General features: G+C 38.3%; 1 protein-coding gene across 3 annotated transcripts in view; it reads right to left on the reverse strand.

Annotated features, from left to right (window-relative positions):
- TBC1D5 (TBC1 domain family member 5) overlaps window positions 1-14799 on the reverse strand; it is a 196894-nt gene extending 182095 nt beyond the window's left edge. For all 3 annotated transcript variants that reach the window (XM_075704984.1, XM_075704982.1, XM_075704985.1), the window contains exon 1: window positions 14680-14799. In XM_075704984.1, the coding sequence (XP_075561099.1) occupies window positions 14680-14779 (100 nt within the window). In that variant the 5' untranslated portion in view covers window positions 14780-14799. The remainder of the gene's footprint in view (window positions 1-14679) is intronic.
- Window positions 14800-21178: the final 6379 nt, after the last annotated feature.

Raw genomic sequence — 21178 nt, forward strand, 5'->3', positions numbered from 1 at the left:
TTTATTTTTAAGCAGCAAAAAGAGCCAGCTTTCAGAAGGAAGTAGTAGCTCCTGAATTTACTGATCTGAAATATATTCTCTGCTACCCTATAAATCTAAACAGATGGAAGTAATTTTGCTCAAGCTTTATTTCCACAGAAATGTTATCTCTAAGCAAAAGGCAGGTATTACAGAATTAGGGTTTTCACATGTGAACGACTGTGATCTCTGATACCAGCCCCATCTCCAATTTCTCAGAACAACTATTTTAGCTATAAACCACACACAACTAAAATCTACAGTCAATACACACTTCATACTATTGAAAATGGTTTTGCATCTTGCCTGCCACTGATCTAAGATCACTTTAGCATAATTACAGTGTGATGCAACGTCAGTAAGCATGCATCAGTTGGAAAAGTTTTTATTGCCTAATAGCAGGGAATGGTAATAAAGCAGATGTACACCAGGCCACACGACAATGGCAACCAATTGGTCTGTATTTGGCAAAGCAAAGTATTAATGTTTTATAAACACAAAGTATGTTATATACTTTTCTAACAATACAGATGTAAATCTCTGCACAGCATAAACACTTGTGCTGATCAACATAAAGATACTGCTGTGATAGGTACTTTGAAGTTGTAGATAAGAGCTCAAGCTGTAAGATGCCAACAAAAATGGAAGTTTATAAAGAATCACTGCCAGACTCTTAAATGTAGTAGCACTTGTGGGACCTTCTGTAATATAAATAGTAATTACCTTCAATGCAGAATGTATTTGCAAAAATAAATATACCGGTGCATATACCAAAACTCACAACTCAGTTTTCTGCTTACGAAGCAAACTTTAAAATCTGTAAATCCTGAGCAAAACAACCCCCCAAATAATCTTTTGCTCAACACCACCTAATATGCAGTGCCCAAATATGTATACATGTGCACGCACATACACAACCGCTCCAATATACATACGCAAACACTACAATCTTAGTGTGAGGGCATCTACCCTGTAGACAATTCAATCAATCTCTCAAGTGACACCCACACGTGCCTGCACACACAAAAGCAGATGTGGCATTAAGATTTACAAAGTTATTGAAACTTTTAACAAGTAAAACGCATCTTTACTTAGCTACACCAGAATGAGGAATAAAGGGGTTTACATATGTTCCAATTCTAAACCTATCAATCAAACCCATGTTATTCCTTTGGGAGCTTATTTACATGCATATTTATCAGCCTCACATGCTAATTCCCTGCTGTTTTATGCCTGCGAGGCATGTTTATGAGTCATAATTGTTGATCTCATTTGATGTATTTCACTGAAGTAAGACATTATTCAGTTATGTGGCCTAATGTCAATGAATTACGATGACCTGATCTCGAAATGCAACTTGCTCTTTAATTTTTATTAGAGCATAACTTAGAAGAAGAATAAATACACTAAAATGGAAGATTATATGCTTTTGTACTCATTTTACTTAAACATCTCATTTTTGAAACACTCCTCCCTACCTCTAGGCAAAGTTTTAAAAGTGCAATTCGTAAACACCAAATGAAAAGAATTTTTGCCTGAAATTAGTACATATTTCTCAGAGTGCGACCTTTTATAGGTGGTTTTGTTTTAACCAGCTACAAGACAGGCTTTTGGAGCATTGACATGGTTTGTAAAAGGAAAAAAACACAGACCCAATCCAAAGCCCTCAAACTGTGCTTTGCCTTAACTTCATCAAAATTGAAACCAGATACAGACTGAGGAACAACTGGTAAATGAGAACTACTAAAGTAAATTAGTCCCAAAACTGACTTATCACCTTTGATGCAAAATAGTGTCAATTTATAAATAGAAAAATCACTTGATGATCAAAGAACAGATCTAAGCAGGGGAATAATTACAAGGCGTACAAACTTCATTGTGGTGGCTTGGATTGAGCCATCAATGGCTATCTAGGTGGCAAGCCAGAAGGAGCACCAGTAGTCAGCTGAACATGGTACTTACACACAATTCTGCTCCTTTCACAAAGACCCATGCCAGACTTCCAACGCCTCAAATGATCTTTAAAGGTTTAAATTACCTTAAAAAAATCTGATTAATAAAATGTCTCAATAAGCATGTCTTTTTTCCTAATGCGATTATAGCACAAAGGAATCAAATCAATAAAGTAACTGGTTATTTTTATTCTCTTGCAGCAAAGACTTGCTATCATTAATAGTAAGCACCCAGGCTGTAGGATCCATAGTGTAAGTGGACCCTTATGCTAGGCTAACAGAAGATTACCACCATATACATAATTTACTACATGATTTTCAGACGTCACCACTTCTTATCTTAAGATTCAGTAATGTTTTATTGCAATTAGTATAATTTTGTTATATATACCAAAAGTAACTATCAACTGACAATTGATTTTAGTTTCACAAAAATCAGAAGTATTTGTTTGCTGTGTTTGAGTTAAGAGATTGTCACAGTTAATACAATGTGCAATTTAAATTCATCTTTATATATTAATTAAAAAACCTCACTTAGGTATGTTCAAAAGTTTCAAAATTGCTGCTCTGAGCTACAGCTTTAGCAAGGAACAGAGTAATATGCAAAAAAAGAAAACTGTCTTTAGCCAAGTAATGCAAATGCCAGATACCAAATGCAGGCTCATTTTTCCATAGGAGTCCCAAATTGAATCTGACAGATATGAGTAAGTCTCTTTGCAGAAAACCTGCAAGTATCTTCCTAAATTTGCAATATCTAGAGGAGTTGCAGTATCATAAATATCATACTAATTCTAAGATGAAAAATCTGCAGCAAATTTTTCATGTCCAGAATTAAATCTGTGATTTTCATGTATAGCTGCTTTTATTAAAAAAAAAATCCTGCAAAAATTAAATATGTGAGAAAGAGCCACAGACCATTTAATACAGTCTTTATATGCTATTTTTTAAAAAAGACAAGGAACATTTAGTAGAGGGTTTATATGATGTTTTCCCAAATCAGAAATTTGCTTCTGATAGAAGTTACAACCCAGCTTCCTAAAAAATAAAAAAAAATCTTCACTTGATCAAGTAGTTATTCTAACAGCACAGTTACAAGGGTGTAACTTTAGTTCATGCAAATGCCACAGCTAGAACTGTCATGTGTTCATCATAAATACAAATTTATAAAATACATTATATTTAATCCTGCAGAAAAAATGTCTATTTTAATTCCAGAACTTTTAAAACAGAATTTTTTCTGTTTTCACTGGTTATAGTCACAAGAACCCCAAAACAGAGCTATAGTCTTCCACAGTATAAGCTCTGATTTACATCCCTTCTTTCAAATTCAAATAAGCAAAAGACACAAACTCATCTGCTATGTTTTGTTTTGGGATTTTTTTTTGGTGTGTGTTTTGGTTTGGTTTTTTTTTTTTAATAGCAACAATTAATTGTACACTTTTTCTGGCAATAAAATCTCAATCTTAGTGTAGCTGATAATGTTGTGGCCAACTAGCTGTGATAATTCAGAATGGAGCTTTGTACACTTTTGCAAAGGAGTATTTTCTTTTGTATTTCAACAAAGAGTGAGCCAATATTGGGTCACAGAAGTTTGGAGGTGGCCCTGTGGCTCGATATGCTTCTCTCTTCCATTAAGATAACATCTGTTCTGGCCACCAGTCAGCAAATCAAATTTGATGAGAATTCATCTGAGTGCAAAGCAGAAATGCCCACTAATGGACAGATTTATGTTCCGTTGCTCCACCCTTTAAATATTTCAAATGAAAAGTAAACAAAACCAACAATGGTATCTTCAAATATTACGACTAACGTATAGAAAATGTACTCCACTATAATGAAGGTTGAACATTTTCACATCATTGAAACTGTATTTTCACATGTATGACATGAGAACTCTAGCCTTCAATTGCACTTAGTATTGAAACACTATACAGTTCATTTTTCCTAGAGGTTAAATCATTGATTCCATTACAAATCCAATTTCTCCGAAGAAAAGAATTATCACCACCATAAAAGCTTTATCTGGATGAAGTTTGTGCCTTTTAACTTCTAGGAAGATCAAGAATAATAATTTGTAATGGGATATCAAAATTTTAGTAGAGAAATTTATCATACAGGCACTTGCTAATATTTTGGTTACATGGTCCCAGTTGCACTAAACTGAATGGAATTTGTTCAAAAATTTGAGTGCAGTCTTCCCATCCCAGAGTTTATGTATTATTGTTTATCACTCTAGTATCCAAGCAGCATTTAACTGCCAGCTGTTTGTACAGAATTAAGATATTTAACAGAAGAAAATTAGAGCACGCTGTGGGTTTTTTTTTTTTTTAAATGGCCATTATAGTTTACTTTTACATTAAATTTGATTTTTAACCTTCCCACCTACTTTCCATGAAATATCAGAGACAGGTATTCCATTTACCTCAACAGTAGCTGCAGGGTAAACATGAATGCACCACTGTATTCACTGATTTGCAAGGTACATAGAGCAATATGTCAAGCCAGCTAATGTCCCCAGTACCTAATAACATGATGAAACAGTAAAAGCAGTATGTAGTTCTTACTTTAAAAAAAAAGTCTTAAGAAGTTTTAGTATTTTCCCTCTTCTTAAGACAGGAGCTGGCAATGCTGAGATACAAAATAGTGAAATAAACAAGCACAAACAAATTGACTTTGATAACTATTTCAATAAGCTGGAGTAGCATTCCTTAAACTTGTGTCCAAATCATGTTTTAATAGTAACACCCATATATATCTGTACTGAGCCACCGTTTACCAAAGTTTAGGGAATAGTTTAATGCATTCAAAACATTTTATTTCATTACTCATAATACTGAAAAGGTGACAATGAGCTGCATCTTCTAAAATATTTTTCATTCCCATTACCAAAAATACTTTCAGTTGAAATTTCTAAGCTGACAAGTGCTTATTTATTTTAAGTTTGTACATAAAACATGAAAAGGCTGTGTGTGTGTTCTGACATATACCAAAGTTTCTCCTTTTTTAGTGAATTAGCTACGTCTCACAAAAATTGGCTGAAAGAAAGCAAGAGCTGAAGGACGGCATTGTCACCAAGGCGGTGTCCTGGACCTTGAACAATCTGGGTCCTGTTCCTGGCCCTGCTACAGACTTCTTGTATGAACTAGGCATATCATTTCACCTGCTCCAAATTTCTTTTTGTGTGAAAACATATAGTCTAGTTATTCTTTGTACGGCAGTTAGGAGAATTAATTTCGCAGCTTCTTTGGTATATGACACCTTCTAATAGGATGAGGTAAGCACACAGACGCAAAACAAACATCCCAAGTCCCGCTTCCCTTTTTAGACAGATCAAGCCATGGAACACAAACTGCGTCATAAGCTTGTGTGATTGTCACAAATAGTGAAAATAAATCTAATTTGCTATATCCTTTTGTGTCATTTGTACTGCAGTTGAAACATTATAGTCACATGATTACTGATGCAGTGATCTAAACGTATGACATGATGAAAAAGCTGAACAGGGATACTTATGAATAACTAAAACATATTCTAGATCTGGCAGAAGTGTTCACTCTTGTCATAGAGTGTGTGCGTATATGTACATCCATATAAATCTCAAGCTTAAAATATTTAGAAACAAAACCCAGCAATAGTTCACTTATACAAAACAAGATTTAAATGTAAGCTCACAGACATGCATTTGAAACATGCCATTCCTTATCCAGTATTGTTTAGACTTGGGTTAGTTTGCTGTTTTGTTGACTGTGGGGAAAGACAGACAAAAGCAGAAAGGCTATGCACATTTCTCCCACTCCCCCCATTTTAGCACTCAGTTTTGTTTAGAGATAAAGGTGTTCTCCCATTACCTTATATATTTAGCCTTTTTTCAATTACTGTATATCTTATGAGTAAAATGAAGACCAGGACTTTTAGAAGTCAGTTATATGCGCTCTGCCTCTGCATGGCCAAATCTTGACACCAAATGCTTGAAATGTGAACACTCCCAAAATCGAGGAACTCCAACTAACTAACCACAATCCAGTACCTTGGGCTAAACTACTGTTTCCCTTAGACAACAAGGGCACTCAGGCTTGTTACCTTTACAGTCAATTGGAACCTAGCCATTAACAGGATCAGGTCCCTGACTTTTTCGACATCAAAGAAACATCTTTCACAGTCATTTTGCTATAAATAATTAAAGCTGATTAGTAATAATAAGGTACCTTAACCAAAAAGCTAAACAGTGGAGACATTTATTATCAAAGTAAGAAAAGAAAATTAAAATAACCTGCAACACTTTTGTATGTGCAATTCATCAGGAAACGTTGTAAAAGAACAAAAACAAATGTTGGCTCATTCCAGAGGTTCTTTGTCATCATTAATGTATTCAGGTTTTCACAGCTGAATTGCTGTACTTTGAAAAGATTTGCATGAAAGGAAACTCAAATTCAACGTTTAAACAAAGCTGTCAGGTTACCAAGATTCATATTTGCTTGTATGTCCAGAAAATGTTTTCTCCTTATAAAAACCCCCCTCTAGGTTAGAAGTATTATTATTGCTTTGCTCTCGATTTGTAAACAACAGAAAATAAGCTTTTGTTAAGCAGCACATATTTATTTATTTATTTGCATTGCGAACATGAAACCAGCAGTTAGAAATATCTGTTCCAAAGCAGAGGTGAAACTACCTGGTATGGGTATTTTACTTCATTACTAGTTCTGTTCCTCAAATTGATACAAATGGCCTCCTTCTGTTTCTGTCTGTCTGCTTGCCTGATCAGTGGAGCTAATTGTCAGAGCTGGGGAGATCTCCTATACCTAAACAGAAGATATGCAGTTTGTAACCTGCTTAATTTGCCTTATGTCCTGGATGGCCCTCAGTATGTTGTTCATTAAAGTATCAGCTGTTTCGGTTGTAGCAGTGGCAACCTAAGCATAGGCTTATTTTTCTTTGTTAAAAGGCCAGATTGTCAATAAATAATATACATCTTAGCAGACAATTTCTTACCACTTAAAATAAGTATGACAGTACTTCATTTCTCTCTCCTTCCACACCTCTTAGTTTTGCACATCCAAAGAGGACAAGGACAGGGGTACCCAAGGAGGCTAAAGAATAAGGCTTATGAGTCAATCAGAAGCCTAAAATTGAAGCTTTGCAGTATCACTTGGCACTTAAGTGAAAGCAGGTTGAACTCTTCCCTTTTTAAAATAAGGAATTCCCAATCTTTATGAATGTCCACATATATGAAAGACAGGAAAGATCCAGTCTGTGCTGACATATTTCTGTTATATAGAGCAATCAATTTCTAATAAAATCAAATCTGTGGCAGTTAAACTCTTTCAAAATGTTTTAACGTACATTTAATCTCAGATACCAAGGTCTGCAACATCAGCTAGCTGCACACAATTCACAGACTGCTTTGTAAATTACAATCTTCTGTACGTCAGGACAGAAGTGAACTCAAACATTTAATTATTATCCTGTACCAATCATGCTGGCCTCAGCTAGAATTCTGATTTACTAGTCTTTTATTATACATACACAAGTACAATCAAACTTGTACAGTTCAATTTTTTTAAATTAAGAGAATCTGCCTTTTCCATATGTAGCAGATATAGCCATTTAACATAATTTCATCATTGCCTGGAAACACTTAATATGTGAGGTGTTTACGGCTAGTAACCTTCATATTATATTTTTTGTATCAAGTCTGAGTAAAATATTCAAAGAATGATTCCATTCTTATTGTTAGCTTCTGTATAACTTCTAATAATGAGCTAGTTCTAACATACTCTTAATTACATTTACAGAGGTCGTATTAAAAAAGATTATTCTGTTTTAATTTCGTTGTTCAGTAGGTTACTATAGTTAAAATGCAAATTTCTGCTTGGTATTTTAAGCTCCCCTAAGCATGTAAAATTTAGTAAAAAATCGTTCTTTGTCATTCAACTTGCATCATTTCCTTTTATACCACACGTATTATACTACAGGTATACTAGGAAGCGAGATGAGAGCCAACTAGATAAGCTTTAACCTGGATTTTGGAAAAGCTAGGAAAAGAAAAAGAAACACTGAAATCAGCTTTTCCCAAAGTAGGGTCACAAGGAGTTATTAGAAGAATGACATGAGGCTGACAAGTGATTTATGCCGGTATCCGGGCAGGGCTGTATCTGGAAAGACCTAGAAACTCCCAGCTGAGATGACTGAACCAAGGTAATGTGCCAATGTCATTAGTTAGAATGGTCTTATTTTCATACACCAATTTAGAGTAGAACTTTCAAAATTAACATTTTAAGATTTCTTTCAGATCAACAGACATTGTTGTCCAAAAGGTCTTCTCTAATACCTGCCTTATCAACCACTGAAGGCAATTTCCCTACATGATGTTTGTGCCAGTTACTCATGCCATAATATAACCTGCAAACTGGAATTAATTTAACGTGCAACTCACGTGAAGCCACCAAAAAAACTGGAGCTACCCATTCTAGAGAAGAAAATCCAACTTTGGAAGCCGGTAACCCACAAGACTGTTCGCTCCCACAGCTGAAATAATTTAAAATACTCCTGCAGTTCCTAAATACAAATTTGCAGGAAGGCACTGAAACCAAAGGGCCCACAACCGGCAAATTTCTAAGGGCATGTCAACACCCATACAAACACAGTCTTTAAAGGAAAAAAAAAATGTACTGTGTGCTGGCTATTTTCAACTAACTTTATATTAAATATATGTATTTTTAAACACGCATAGCTTCTCTGTTAGCTGATCTCTTAGTAACAATGTATTTCTAGTACAGAAAAGAGAAGAGAAAATGAAGAGTTGTAGGGAAGGAACTAGTGACAGGCCGAGTTAGCTCAAGACATATTGTATTGCTCCAATAGCCTTTGTCACTACGATCCTGTTGCTGTTCAATTAAAAGCAAGCTAAACAGTAGTTATTATTAATAAATGAATATTAAAATGCTTGTTATGTTAGCATATGGTGTTTGAAGATGTAAAAACCATTCTTGCTTTTATTCATCCAATACGAAGCGAACCAGACTGAAGACAGCTCTTTCTCCTCTAGCATACCTGTGCCTTTAATGGAAAAGCCGAGCCCAGGAGGAGAAGCGCAAGGGTTTTGAATGAGGACCACTAGCAAGAACTGTGCTGGTGGGGCACACTGAAGCTTTCTGCCTGAAGGGTAAAACTCCCCAGTGCAGGACACAGAGCATTCGTAGGGCCTGGTGCAAACCACAGCATGAAATCCCAAAGGCATTAAGAACAATCACAACCCTCAGCATCTCCTGCTCCCAATATAATGCAAAGAACTTCTCTATTTCAATCGTGTCTTTTTAATGAAAACACAAAGTAGCATGCATATTTAAAAGCACTCTTAAAAACACAATGCTATACTTCATGTACATGTTCCTCCCTGGAGAGAAGATGAAAGAACACACATTACATGACACACATGACATCATACAATATACTATTGAAAAATATTTTATATGAAAGTAATAAGGCTTCAAGGACTCACTATATTTGCATTCTCGATTGCTTTTACCTAGGAATGTACATCTCACACAGAGAAGTCTAGACCTCTGTGGTTGTTTTTTTTAAATGTAACCACAGAAACGATCTCTAAAAACAGAGACAGAGAAACTCCATACAGGGCAATATACATTAGCATCGTCTCCCTGACTGACGGGGGGTGGAAGGGCAAAAAGCCAAACTCATAACACTGAATAGCTGCTGACTGATTAGGAGATAATACCATTTTCTGACAGTAAAAATTCACTGAACCCTGGAATGAATGTGAAAGGATGTATCCAGGACCAAAACACTCCAATGCGAATTACACTTAAGATTTGGGGAAATTATTTGATAGTACATGGGTCCTGTTAGGGCCGGAGAAGGTGGCATTTACATGGTTAATTCATTCCCCTCTGTTTTCTACATGTTTTCTGTATAACACTGATATAAACCAGATATCTCAAACTACACATAAGGTGTAGTTCTACACAGTAACCCTTTCTAGTGATGAGGGTTATGAGGTTAATACCAGAACAGCAAAATTCTCCAAAGACAAGCAATGGAAACACACAGAATATGGTCACAATGGAAATACGAATGTTCTCTTACCATCTCTCATGTTTTTTCATGGCAGCTTTGAGAATTAGGAGGGATGTAATGGTAAGTAAGTATGAGGTGGGCAACTGATCTATCTCAACTGGATTAATTTCAGTCACACACTCCAGTAGTTATCTTTGTCCTTCCAGCTATATCAGCCTTCTCTGTCCTCACCATCAACTAGAGCCTTTAGATATGAAAGATACCCCCCCAAACTCAAATCCAAAACACTCAGACCCATTAAAGGTTTCCCCTTTTCTACTGTTAAGAACAAAGAACACATTACATTTTTCTATGTGAAGTATGCTATTAAATAATAGCTTGTACACTAATTAAAGCAAATGTAATTGTGAGAACACACTGACATTGTTAAAGTAAATTACCCAATTCGTTAATGGTTTCATTTCAAGTGACCTTAATTGTATTAATTGTGATATTGAGCAAATTAAATTGAAGAGTATTAAATGCATTGTTCCAGTCTGTCCTTAGAGGATCAACTTTCTCATTACATCAATGAAATGGGAATACTACCTACTATGCTCTTCAAAACTTGTGTCAGAATGTGCTGAACGCTATAACTTAAGAGTAAAAACTTATAGCAGCTCAGAAACAGTTAACCTAGTTATCCTGTTCCAATGTAATATAAACCTCAAGCATTTGGAAATGAACAAAATAGTTTGTCAGATGCAATACACAGTGAGGAGGCAGAAGAGAAAAGTTTCTGAAATTTCTCTTCATATATTCAGGGTTTATAAAGTCTCTGCTGGAGACAAAAAAAGATAAGATTCATCAGTTTCTCTGATAAAAGATCCCTATTTCAGAGGGAATCATTCAAAAATAGAATAAAATGAACAATATCATTAAGATCTTTAGAACAGAGAATGTAGCAAGATACCATCAACTTACTGTAGTCAAAAGAAAACATAGCAATGCATATATACATACAGGCATGTAAATTAAAATACAACCAGATCCAAAAGACATAATCTAAAATTAAAATTCCTTAAAAGAACTAAAATATTCCATTTGAAATATCAGATTGCAGAAGTGAAAATCCCTGCCACAAATTTCTTACCAACTATTAAAAATGCTATTTAAAAAAGCATATAGGAGTGCTTATAGGCAACACACACTTTTCTATTTTGAAAAAAAAATCAAACACAAGGAAAATAACATAGGCCAAATCAACCATCAGAAAAAGACTGAAATACTATCTTATCTGGTTTTTGGAATATTTTAAAGGGATAGAAAAAAGATCTTGACTGCCAATTAGTTAACAGCCTATCCTGAGTTTTGTAAACAAGCACATTCTCATGACTCATCGTAACTCAAGATTCAAAGTTCCTCAGTTACACAAAATTTGGAGTGAAATGAACACCCAGATCTTTCTCCAAATGACACTTACCTCATGTGTTATGATCTACTTTTATTTGTTCAGCTAGATAATTGTCTCCTGCCTAGCATTTGCAACATTAAACCTCACAGCTGTTCCTAGTGAACCATGTCTTATTCTTCTCAGGCCACCTCTCCAAAATCTCAAGAATACTTTGAATACTATGTAGCTCTCCATTGCACTAACAGCCCTGTCCCAAATAAACCATGTTTTCTCTCTGTACCTTCACTGAGATTTTAATAAAAGCACTAGACTGCTACTAGACTCAATCAGCACACTTCTGGAATCCCATCCAATATATCCTTCCAAGCTGACAGCGAATCAACAAAAGTAGTCTATGCATGCAGTTTTCCAACCAGCTATACTTAACAGGAATCCATGTATTTCTGAAATTTCTTTCATTTTATGAAAACGCCTTGTGAGAGAATTTCAAAACTCCAGCTGGACATGACATCTCCTGGTTCTCCATCAAGTTTTGGTATCAGTTGCACATACTAAAAATACAATACTTCATGTAGATTAACAAGTCTGACTAGCTCTATGATTAAATATTTCTTTTCAGCTTCCTTATCAGTGACATGCTTTATTTTTATTACCTCATCTCAGTGAAGATTTCTATCACTTTGCCTCCAAGGTAATACTTTTAGTATTCAGCACAGCTTCAAAAAACAATTTAGATGACTTCATATTCCACAGTATTGCACAGAACATCTCCAACTGACGGACCACCTCTCTTGCAAATTTCTATGATACATAATACAGAAGACTTGAAGATACAGATTTTCACCAAGTGATTCTGTATTATGACTGAAACTTGATGCTGAGTTGAAAAACCTTGTCTTGAAATACTTCTGTGAAGACAATGATGGACAGACTGCATGGATGGGAAAAACCATACACTTTGATGCCCAAAAACCTAACACCATCTAAGCATATGCTTTTTTAAAAATGAAATATTAAAACTTCAAAGACTTATTTTGGATATATGAAGTTTCAAATTAAAATGCAGTATGAGTTTCACAGTAAAAAAACGTATGAAGATGAAATGGATGCTTTATATAAAATATTTACATAGATAGAACATAAAAAATGTACCATAGTTGGTAACCTTTATGACTTGGGGAACCATGTATTTACATATCTTTATCTTCGCATGTGCGTATGTGTGTGTTGTGTATATATTTTTAACAGTTGACAGCTGTTTTAGAGCATACAGAGATGCCAAGCTGAATGAGGGTCTTGATTACTTCAAGATTAGCTATCTAAAGTTTCTATTCATTTTAAGTGTTGTTAGTGCGAAGAGTCATTAGTCACTTCCTTGTCTCATAGAACATCAGCATACATTTACATTGTTAATGAACATTTGGGGTAAATGAATTAATGGCACTTTTAAACATCAATTCAATACTAATAACTTTGTATGTCATAGAAATGTTAAGGTTGGGATAAAAATGAGAAACCTTTTCAGTCAAGGTAACTAATCGCTTCTGGGCATAATAAAGGGTGAAATTAATTTACAGTGTTTTTTTAACAGGGTAAAAATCTTGTTTTTTCTTGAAACAGAGTTGAGAGAATTACCAGTATTTTTTTAAGGGAAAAAAATCAGAAGAAAATGCTTCTCTTTTTCTTGATTGGGGAAGACTAGAAGCAAGCTGTATTTCCTCTGGAAAACGGTTATTATTTTAGGTTATTGCAAAAGATTATTTTCAAGTTTCTAAAAATACATAAAAAATGCATTTAGTTTATCAAACTAAAATGGCTCCATATCGTTAAGATGTCAAGTATAATAGAGGAGGAACACTGACCTAGAAAAGCTATTTCATTTAATCGTCAGGTTTTAAAATACTTCCCCCTTGATGTTCATTCCCATTTTCTAGCATTGAAAAAGCTTTACAAAGTAATGAAGAAAAAATGAAAAAAAAAATTAGCTCAAAGGGACAATAAATTTTTACCAATATATTTTAAAGCAAAACATCAGCTTCTTATAAACTAAAGTAATAAACCTGACTAAGCAAAACTTGACATAGCTTTTTTAATAAGTACTAGTAAACAGAAGATTTACAGACAGATAGACCCACACAGAGTAGCTGATCTGGGTGAGGGACTTAGGAAATGTAACAAAGGTGTTTCAACTCTGTAATTTAGATATTTTTTTTTATTTATTTTGCCCTCCTGGTATTGTTGCGCCAGGGGAGGTTTAGGTTGGATACTAGGAAAAATTTCTTCACCGAAAGGGTTGTCAAGCACTGGAACAGGCTGCCCAGGGAAGCGGTTGAGTCACCACCCCTGGAGGTATTTAAAAGATGCGTAGGCCTGGTACTTAGGGACATGGTTTATTGGTGGAGTTGGCAGTGTTAGGTCTATGGTTGGACTCGATGATCTTAAGAGTCTTTTCCAACCTAAATGATTCTATGATTCTATGATGCTATGTGTTCAATGACTGGAAAATTACAGGTAGTTAAGGTGCCACTGTGTATAACTGAGTACTTGAGGAATGTTTTCATGACAAGGACGAGCTTTCTCGTTAAGCTTATCACTTTCTTCGAACCAACTATACTGTCACTACTAGCAAATAAGTAGAAAAGACAAGCAACACAGACATGCATTGCATTATGCAAGCAGTTTGTTCTCACTGTTCATTAGAGTCTTCTAAATACTGCATTTAATTAATTTACTTTAGGTTACATAGTAATTTCTACCTCTAGAGTCTGTTCATTCTATCTCAGCTTCCAGGTTTTTTTTTTTTTTTCAAATAAGAATATAGGTGCTGAGTCAAACAAAAAAAAAAGGAAAATCAGCCTTTTATTTGCATAATCTCATCCAAAATAACATATTGAACTTTACTGCAGAATTAAAAAAAAAAAGGAAAACAGAAAAAATCCCTAAAACCAAAGCAGTGTAAGAGCATATGCTTCAGAAAGTAACACAAAGCCATGCTGCATTTCAATATTCTTATGCTGAAGTGAGTGTTTGGCTTATGATTAAAAAAGGATGACAGCACATTAAACATTTGGCTAATGTTTCTGTCTGTAATTGAAAGTTGACTTTTCATGGTTTTCATTAGTGTCAGAGTATTCTACACATACTCTGTGAAATGTTCTTTAAGTTGCCCTGTTCAACTTCATTGAGAGAGTTAAAGAAATGATGACAGGTACAATCATCGTGACACACTTACATAAAGTTTCTAGGTATAAAGTCAAAAAAGTACAGAAATACAAAACTCACCTTCCCCTAGCTTGTTTGAATAACTCTGCAAGGGATCAATGCCTATTTCTTGTTCCTCTGTTTGCAAAGGGTGACTGGTTTCAGACACAGAATGATACATATTGGCAATAGTAAATCCAACTGAAGAGTATTTATCTGGAGGAAAAAACAGAGAAACAAACACTTCAGTGTTTCTTTAGCTATTTTTCAATCCCAGAAGTCAATAGCAAAAATGCTTAAAACCTTTCCTTATTTTTCAGGCATAACATCACCATTAGATGTTTAATAGCAGAACAATAGTGTTTCCATTCAAATGTTTTATTATTTGCAGTCCAAAAGAATTGTTACAGTACCTCCAACTATCACACTGCAAGTAAAAGTCCAAGTGTAGCTTTGACAGACTAAAGTGGGGCAGAAGCCCCTTTCCTCCCTTCTTCTAGCTTCCCTAACTCATCTTTTAGTCTGATTCCAGTGAGAACTGATGCTAGTCCTTGGGGATGAAGAAGATTATAGATCAAAGCTGAGGTGAGACCTATCATCATCACTCTTCTGCACTCAGGACCTCTTATCCTAGAAAAAATTCCTTTTAACCACTTTTTTTTCAGAAATCACAGGTCAAGGATAAGATAACAGAGGGAGGGATGCAAACGCATGCAAAAAGAGAGAATGAGATAATACTGACTGGTATGATGGCTGATTGTAGTTTCATCAAGTTTTATATCAGCTTTCTAGAAAGATGGTGTTAAGGAAGCATTTGCAGAAACATAATCTGCTAGCTAGTGAATATTTACAAACAAGTTCTTCCAAAAATGAAAGGCAAAAGAGGAGAAAGCACAAACCCAAAAACCCAGGAAGTAGGTGACATGGGTTCATCATCACAGGCTGCTGAATGGCATTCACGTCACTATCACATAAGTGAACAAGAACTATATTACAAGTGCATGTGAGGAGTGTTGGAAGCTAATATTGGCTGCAACAAATAAGAGGATGCCAATACAAGGGTGAAAAGCAGATGGTGTTACGGTCAGAGCAGTAAGAAGGAAAAACGACCTTTCCAGTGCATTAACAGCGCAAGAGTACATTTGTCAAGACTGCATTTTGGTCACTGTACAGCAATTTATTAACTTGCAACACAAAAGAACTGTGCCAGCCAAATAGGTTTGATTTGCCCAAGCACGCTAAGTAGCTACCTACAACTGCCAGCTGACTTTTAAATATCACTTACTGTAACTGCTTAGTTTACAAGTACCATAACTTTCTAAAATTATATTTAAAAAGAAATATACAAAGACAAACAACAAAGAGGTATGCACCTACACTTTCAGGATTGATATATTATCTATTTGGAAATCACTTCAATTACGCTTTTCCTTTGGTTCTTACAAGGCATGTCATTGACCATATATGCTTTATACCTTCAGCTGACTGTCAATAAATGAAGAGGGACCACTGTCGTGGTTTAGCCCCAGCCAGCAACTCAGTACCACGCAGCCGCTCGCTCACTCCCCCTACCCTGATGGGATGGGGGAGAGAATCGGAGGAGTAAGAGTGAGAAACACTCCTGGGTTGAGATAAGAACAGTTTAATAATTGAAATAAAGTAAAATAATAATAATAACAATATAATAATAATAGTAATAATAATATACAAAGCAAGTGATGCACAATGCAATTGCTCACCACCTGACGACCGATACCCAGACAGTTCCCGAGCAGCGGTCCCTGCTCCCCGGCCAACCCCCCCAGTTTATATACTGAGCATGACGTCATATGGTATGGAATAGCCCTTTGGTCAGTTTGGATCAACTATTCTGGCTGTGCCCCCTCCCAGTTTCTTGTGTGCCTGGCAGAGCATGGGAAGCTGAAAAAGTCCTTGACTAGCATAAGCAGTACTCAGCAACAACTAAAAACATCAGCATGTTATCAACATTCTTCTCCTACTAAATCCAAAACACAGCACTATGCCTGCTGCTAGGAAGAAAATTAACTCTATCCCAGCCGAAACCAGGACAGTATCCACCCCTTATTCTATACCATCTACGTCATGCACAGGCCCTCCCCTTTCCAATGTGTTCCAATTAATCACCACCGCTTTCCCTATCTTGATATACACACAGATATCATTCCCTTCGTCTATGGCCCATCCCTCTAAAATGTCCATTGAGTTCATTTAGCCCATGACTTTGGGTTCCATCTGTTATCACAGTCTTTCAGAGCAGGAGAGGTGGTGTGCAGTGTTGGACTGTTGCATGCTGAAGTCAGTTCTCATTCCAACATGGTTTCATCAAAGTTCATTTTCATTAAGCTGGGCAATTCTTACTGCAATACCATTGATGTGGCATATAGCAATCATAATATACAGTATTATATACTTAATATTAACCTACTATATTATTATATTAACATGCAGTTAAGAGATAACATACAGTTAAGAGATAACATACAGTATTATAAAGCAATTAATATCATACAATTCAGTTCATTAGCTATTTTCACCCAAAATCAAATTCCCTTGAGGTACACATTGGGCTTCCCCATCCTTTCGCATCACCCACCAAGTGCACCCAGGTCCTTGAGCAAAAGCAATCCCACGAATGGGTTTGCCTTTGCCAGAGGGGGAAGTAACCCAGACTGTCTTCCCCAGCATATTTTTCATGTGCACTACAGGAACTTTATCTCCTTCTACAGTACGTAAAAGTGTTGATTGGGCAGGGCCAGCTCGATTGGCAGATCCCCTGGTGTTGACTAACCAGGTGGCTTTTGCTAAATGCGTATCCCAATGTTTAAACGTCCCACCACCCATTGCTCTCAGGGTAGTCTTCAACAATCCATTGTATCGCTCAATTTTCCCGGAGGCTGGTGCATGGTAAGGGATGTGATACACCCACTCAATGCCGTGCTCTTTGGCCCAGGTGTCTATGAGGTTGTTTCGGAAATGAGTCCCGTTGTCTGACTCAATTCTTTCTGGGGTGCCATGTCGCCACAGGACTTGCTTTTCAAGGCCCAGGATGGTGTTCCGGGCGGTGGCATGGGGCACGGGATATGTTTCCAACCATCCAGTGGTTGCTTCCACCATGGTGAGCACGTAGGGCTTGCCTTGGCGGGTCTGTGGGAGCGTGATGTAATCAATCTGCCAGGCCTCCCCATATTTATATTTCAGCCATCGTTCACTATACCCAAGGGGCTTGAACTGCTTGGCTTGCTTGATTGCAGCGCATGTTTCACACTCATGAATAACCTGTGCAATACTGTCCATAGTTAAGTCCACCCCTCGATCACGAGCCCATTTATACGTTGCATCCCTTCCTTGATGGCCTGAGGCGTCATGGGCCCACTGAGCTATAAATAATTCACCCTTATGTTGCCAGTCCAAATCCACCTGAGCCACTTCAATCTTAGCAGCCTGATCTACTTGCTGGTTGTTTTGATGTTCTTCAGTGGCCCGACTCTTAGGTACATGAGCATCTACATGACGAACTTTTACAACCAGGTTCTCTACCCGGGCAGCAATATCTTGCCACAATGCGGCAGCCCAGATTGGTTTGCCTCTGCGCTGCCAGTTGCTCTGCTTCCATTGCTGCAGCCACCCCCACAGGGCATTTGCCACCATCCATGAGTCAGTATAGAGATAAAGGACTGGCCACTTTTCTCTTTCAGCAATATCTAAAGCCAGCTGGATGGCTTTCACCTCTGCAAACTGACTCGACTCCCCTTCTCCTTCAGCAGTTTCTGCGGCTTGTCGTATAGGACTCCATACAGCAGCTTTCCACCTCTGATGCTTTCCCACAAGACGACAGGACCCATCAGTGAACAGGGCATATTGCTTTTCATTTTCTGGCAATTTATTATACAGTGGGGCCTCTTCAGCACGTGTCACCTCCTCCTCTGGTGATATTCTAATGTTTTTTCCTTCTGGCCAGTCCATGATCACTTCCAAGATTCCTGGGCGACTGGGGTTTCCTATTCGAGCCCGTTGTGTGATCAATGCAACCCACTTACTCCATGTAGCATCAGTTGCATGATGTGTAGAGGGGACCCTCCCTTTGAACATCCAGCCCAACACCGGCAGTCGGGGTGCCAGCAGGAGCTGTGCTTCAGTACCAACCACTTCTGAAGCAGCTCGAACCCCTTCATATGCTGCCAGTATCTCTTTCTCAGTTGGAGTATAGCAGGCTTCGGATCCTCTGTATCCCCGACTCCAAAACCCTAGGGGTCGACCTCGAGTCTCCCCTGGTGCTTTCTGCCAGAGGCTCCAGGTAGGGCCATTCTCCCCGGCTGCAGTGTAGAGCACATTTTTAATATCCTGCCCTGCCCGGACTGGCCCAAGGGCTACTGCATGAACTATCTCACGTTTAATTTGTTCAAAGGCTTGTTGTTGCTCAGGGCCCCATTTGAATTCGTTCTTCTTCCGGGTCACTTGATAGAGAGGGCTTACGATCTGGCTGTAATTTGGAATATGCATTCTCCAAAACCCCACAACGCCTAAGAAAGCTTGTGTTTCCTTTTTGCTAGTTGGTGGGGACATAGCTGTTATTTTGTTGATCACATCCATTGGGATCTGACGACGTCCATCTTGCCATTTTATTCCTAAAAACTGGATCTCCTGTGCAGGCCCCTTGACCTTACTCTGTTTTATGGCAAAACCAGCCTTCAGAAGGATTTGGACTATTTTCTTTCCCTTCTCAAAAACGTCTTCTGCTGTGTTGCCCCACACAATGATGTCATCAATGTACTGCAGATGTTCTGGAGCTTCACCCTGTTCCAGTGCTGTCTGGATCAGTCCATGGCAAATGGTGGGGCTGTGCTTCCACCCCTGGGGCAGTCGGTTCCAGGTGTACTGAACACCCCTCCAGGTAAAAGCAAACTGGGGCCTGCACTCTGCTGCCAAAGGGATGGAGAAAAATGCATTAGCAATATCAATTGTGGCATACCACTTAGCTGCCTTTGACTCCAGTTCATATTGAAGTTCTAGCATGTCTGGCACGGCAGCACTCAGCGGCGGTGTAACTTCGTTCAGGCCACGATAGTCCACTGTTAGTCTCCACTCCCCATTAGACTTTCGCACTGGCCATATGGGACTGTTAAAGGGTGAGCAAGTCTTGCTGATCACTCCCTGGCTCTCCAGTCGACGAATCAGGTTATGGATGGGAATCAGGGAGTCTCGGTTGGTGCGATATTGCCGCCTGTGCACAGTTGTGGTAGCAATCGGCACCTGTTGTTCCTCAACCTTCAGCAACCCTACAATCGAAGGGTCCTCTGAGAGACCGGGCAAGGTGGACAACTGTTTAATTTCCTCTGTCTCCAAAGCAGCTATACCAAAAGCCCACCGGTACCCTTTTGGGTCCTTGAAATACCCTCTCCTGAGGTAGTCTATGCCAAGGATGCACGGAGCGTCTGGGCCAGTCACAATGGGCTGCTTTTGCCACTCATTCCCAGTTAGGCTCACTTCAGCTTCCAGTACAGTTAGCTGTTGGGATCCCCCTGTCACTCCAGAAATACAAATGGGTTCTGCCCCTCTATTGTTTGATGGCATTAGCGTGCACTGTGCACCAGTGTCCACTAGAGCCTTATACTCCTGTGGGTCTGACGTTCCAGGCCATCGAATCCACACAGTCCAGTAAACCCGGTTGTCCCTTTCCTCCACCTGGCTGGAGGCAGGGCCCCTCTAACACTGGTCACAGTATTCGCTGTTCACTTCCTGTAAATGTGAATCAAAAGTCCCCTGATCAAGGTCGGAAGTAAAATTAGCCCTCTTACTCTGTCTCGGGAACTGCTCACTGGAAACTGGAGCTGCAATTTTCCTGGGAGAACCGCCTTTCCTAATAGTTTTTCCTTGCAACTCACGCACCCGTGCCTCTAAGGTTGAGGTGGGTTTTCCATCCCACTTCCTCATGTCCTCTCCATAATCACGCAGGTAAAACCACAGGGTGCCCCGTGGTGTGTATCCTCTATATCCTCTCTCTTGAGCATAGGGACGTTGACTCCTAATGTCTGAGACACTGGTCCATGCAGGTGGGGAGTAGGACAGATCCTCTCTGAGTTGTTGGAACTCTTGGCACATTTTTTCAGACAGTTTTTCCACAGCTGAGACACAGGCCTTTAGGGAGGAAGAGAGCTTTTCTTCGTAGTCCCGGAGTTGTCTAGCCACTTCATCCACCGTTGGTGCCTCGTTGTCTTTCCAGGCTAGTATTGCCAATGAGTTGGAATACGATGCTGGTGCGCTCCGTACCACCTTCTGCCACATGGATTGTGTGCACCTGACTTCATCTGGGTCTTTGGTTAACTGCTCATCATTCAGGTCACTGTAAATCACCTCCAGCACGCCTAATTCCCTCAGGTACTGGATACCTTTCTCTACAGTGGTCCATTTGCTTGGGCGGTATAAAACATCCTCCTTGAAGGGATACCTTTCCTTCACGCTTGACAGAAGTCGCCTCCAGAGGCTGAGCGGTTTTGCCCCTTTTCCAATTGCTTTGTCAATGCCCCCTTCCCTGGAAAGGGATCCCAGCTGCTTGGCTTCC

The sequence above is a fragment of the Pelecanus crispus genome, chromosome 2, assembly GCF_030463565.1.
Source record: "Pelecanus crispus isolate bPelCri1 chromosome 2, bPelCri1.pri, whole genome shotgun sequence".
In the NCBI taxonomy this organism is placed as follows: domain Eukaryota; kingdom Metazoa; phylum Chordata; class Aves; order Pelecaniformes; family Pelecanidae; genus Pelecanus; species Pelecanus crispus.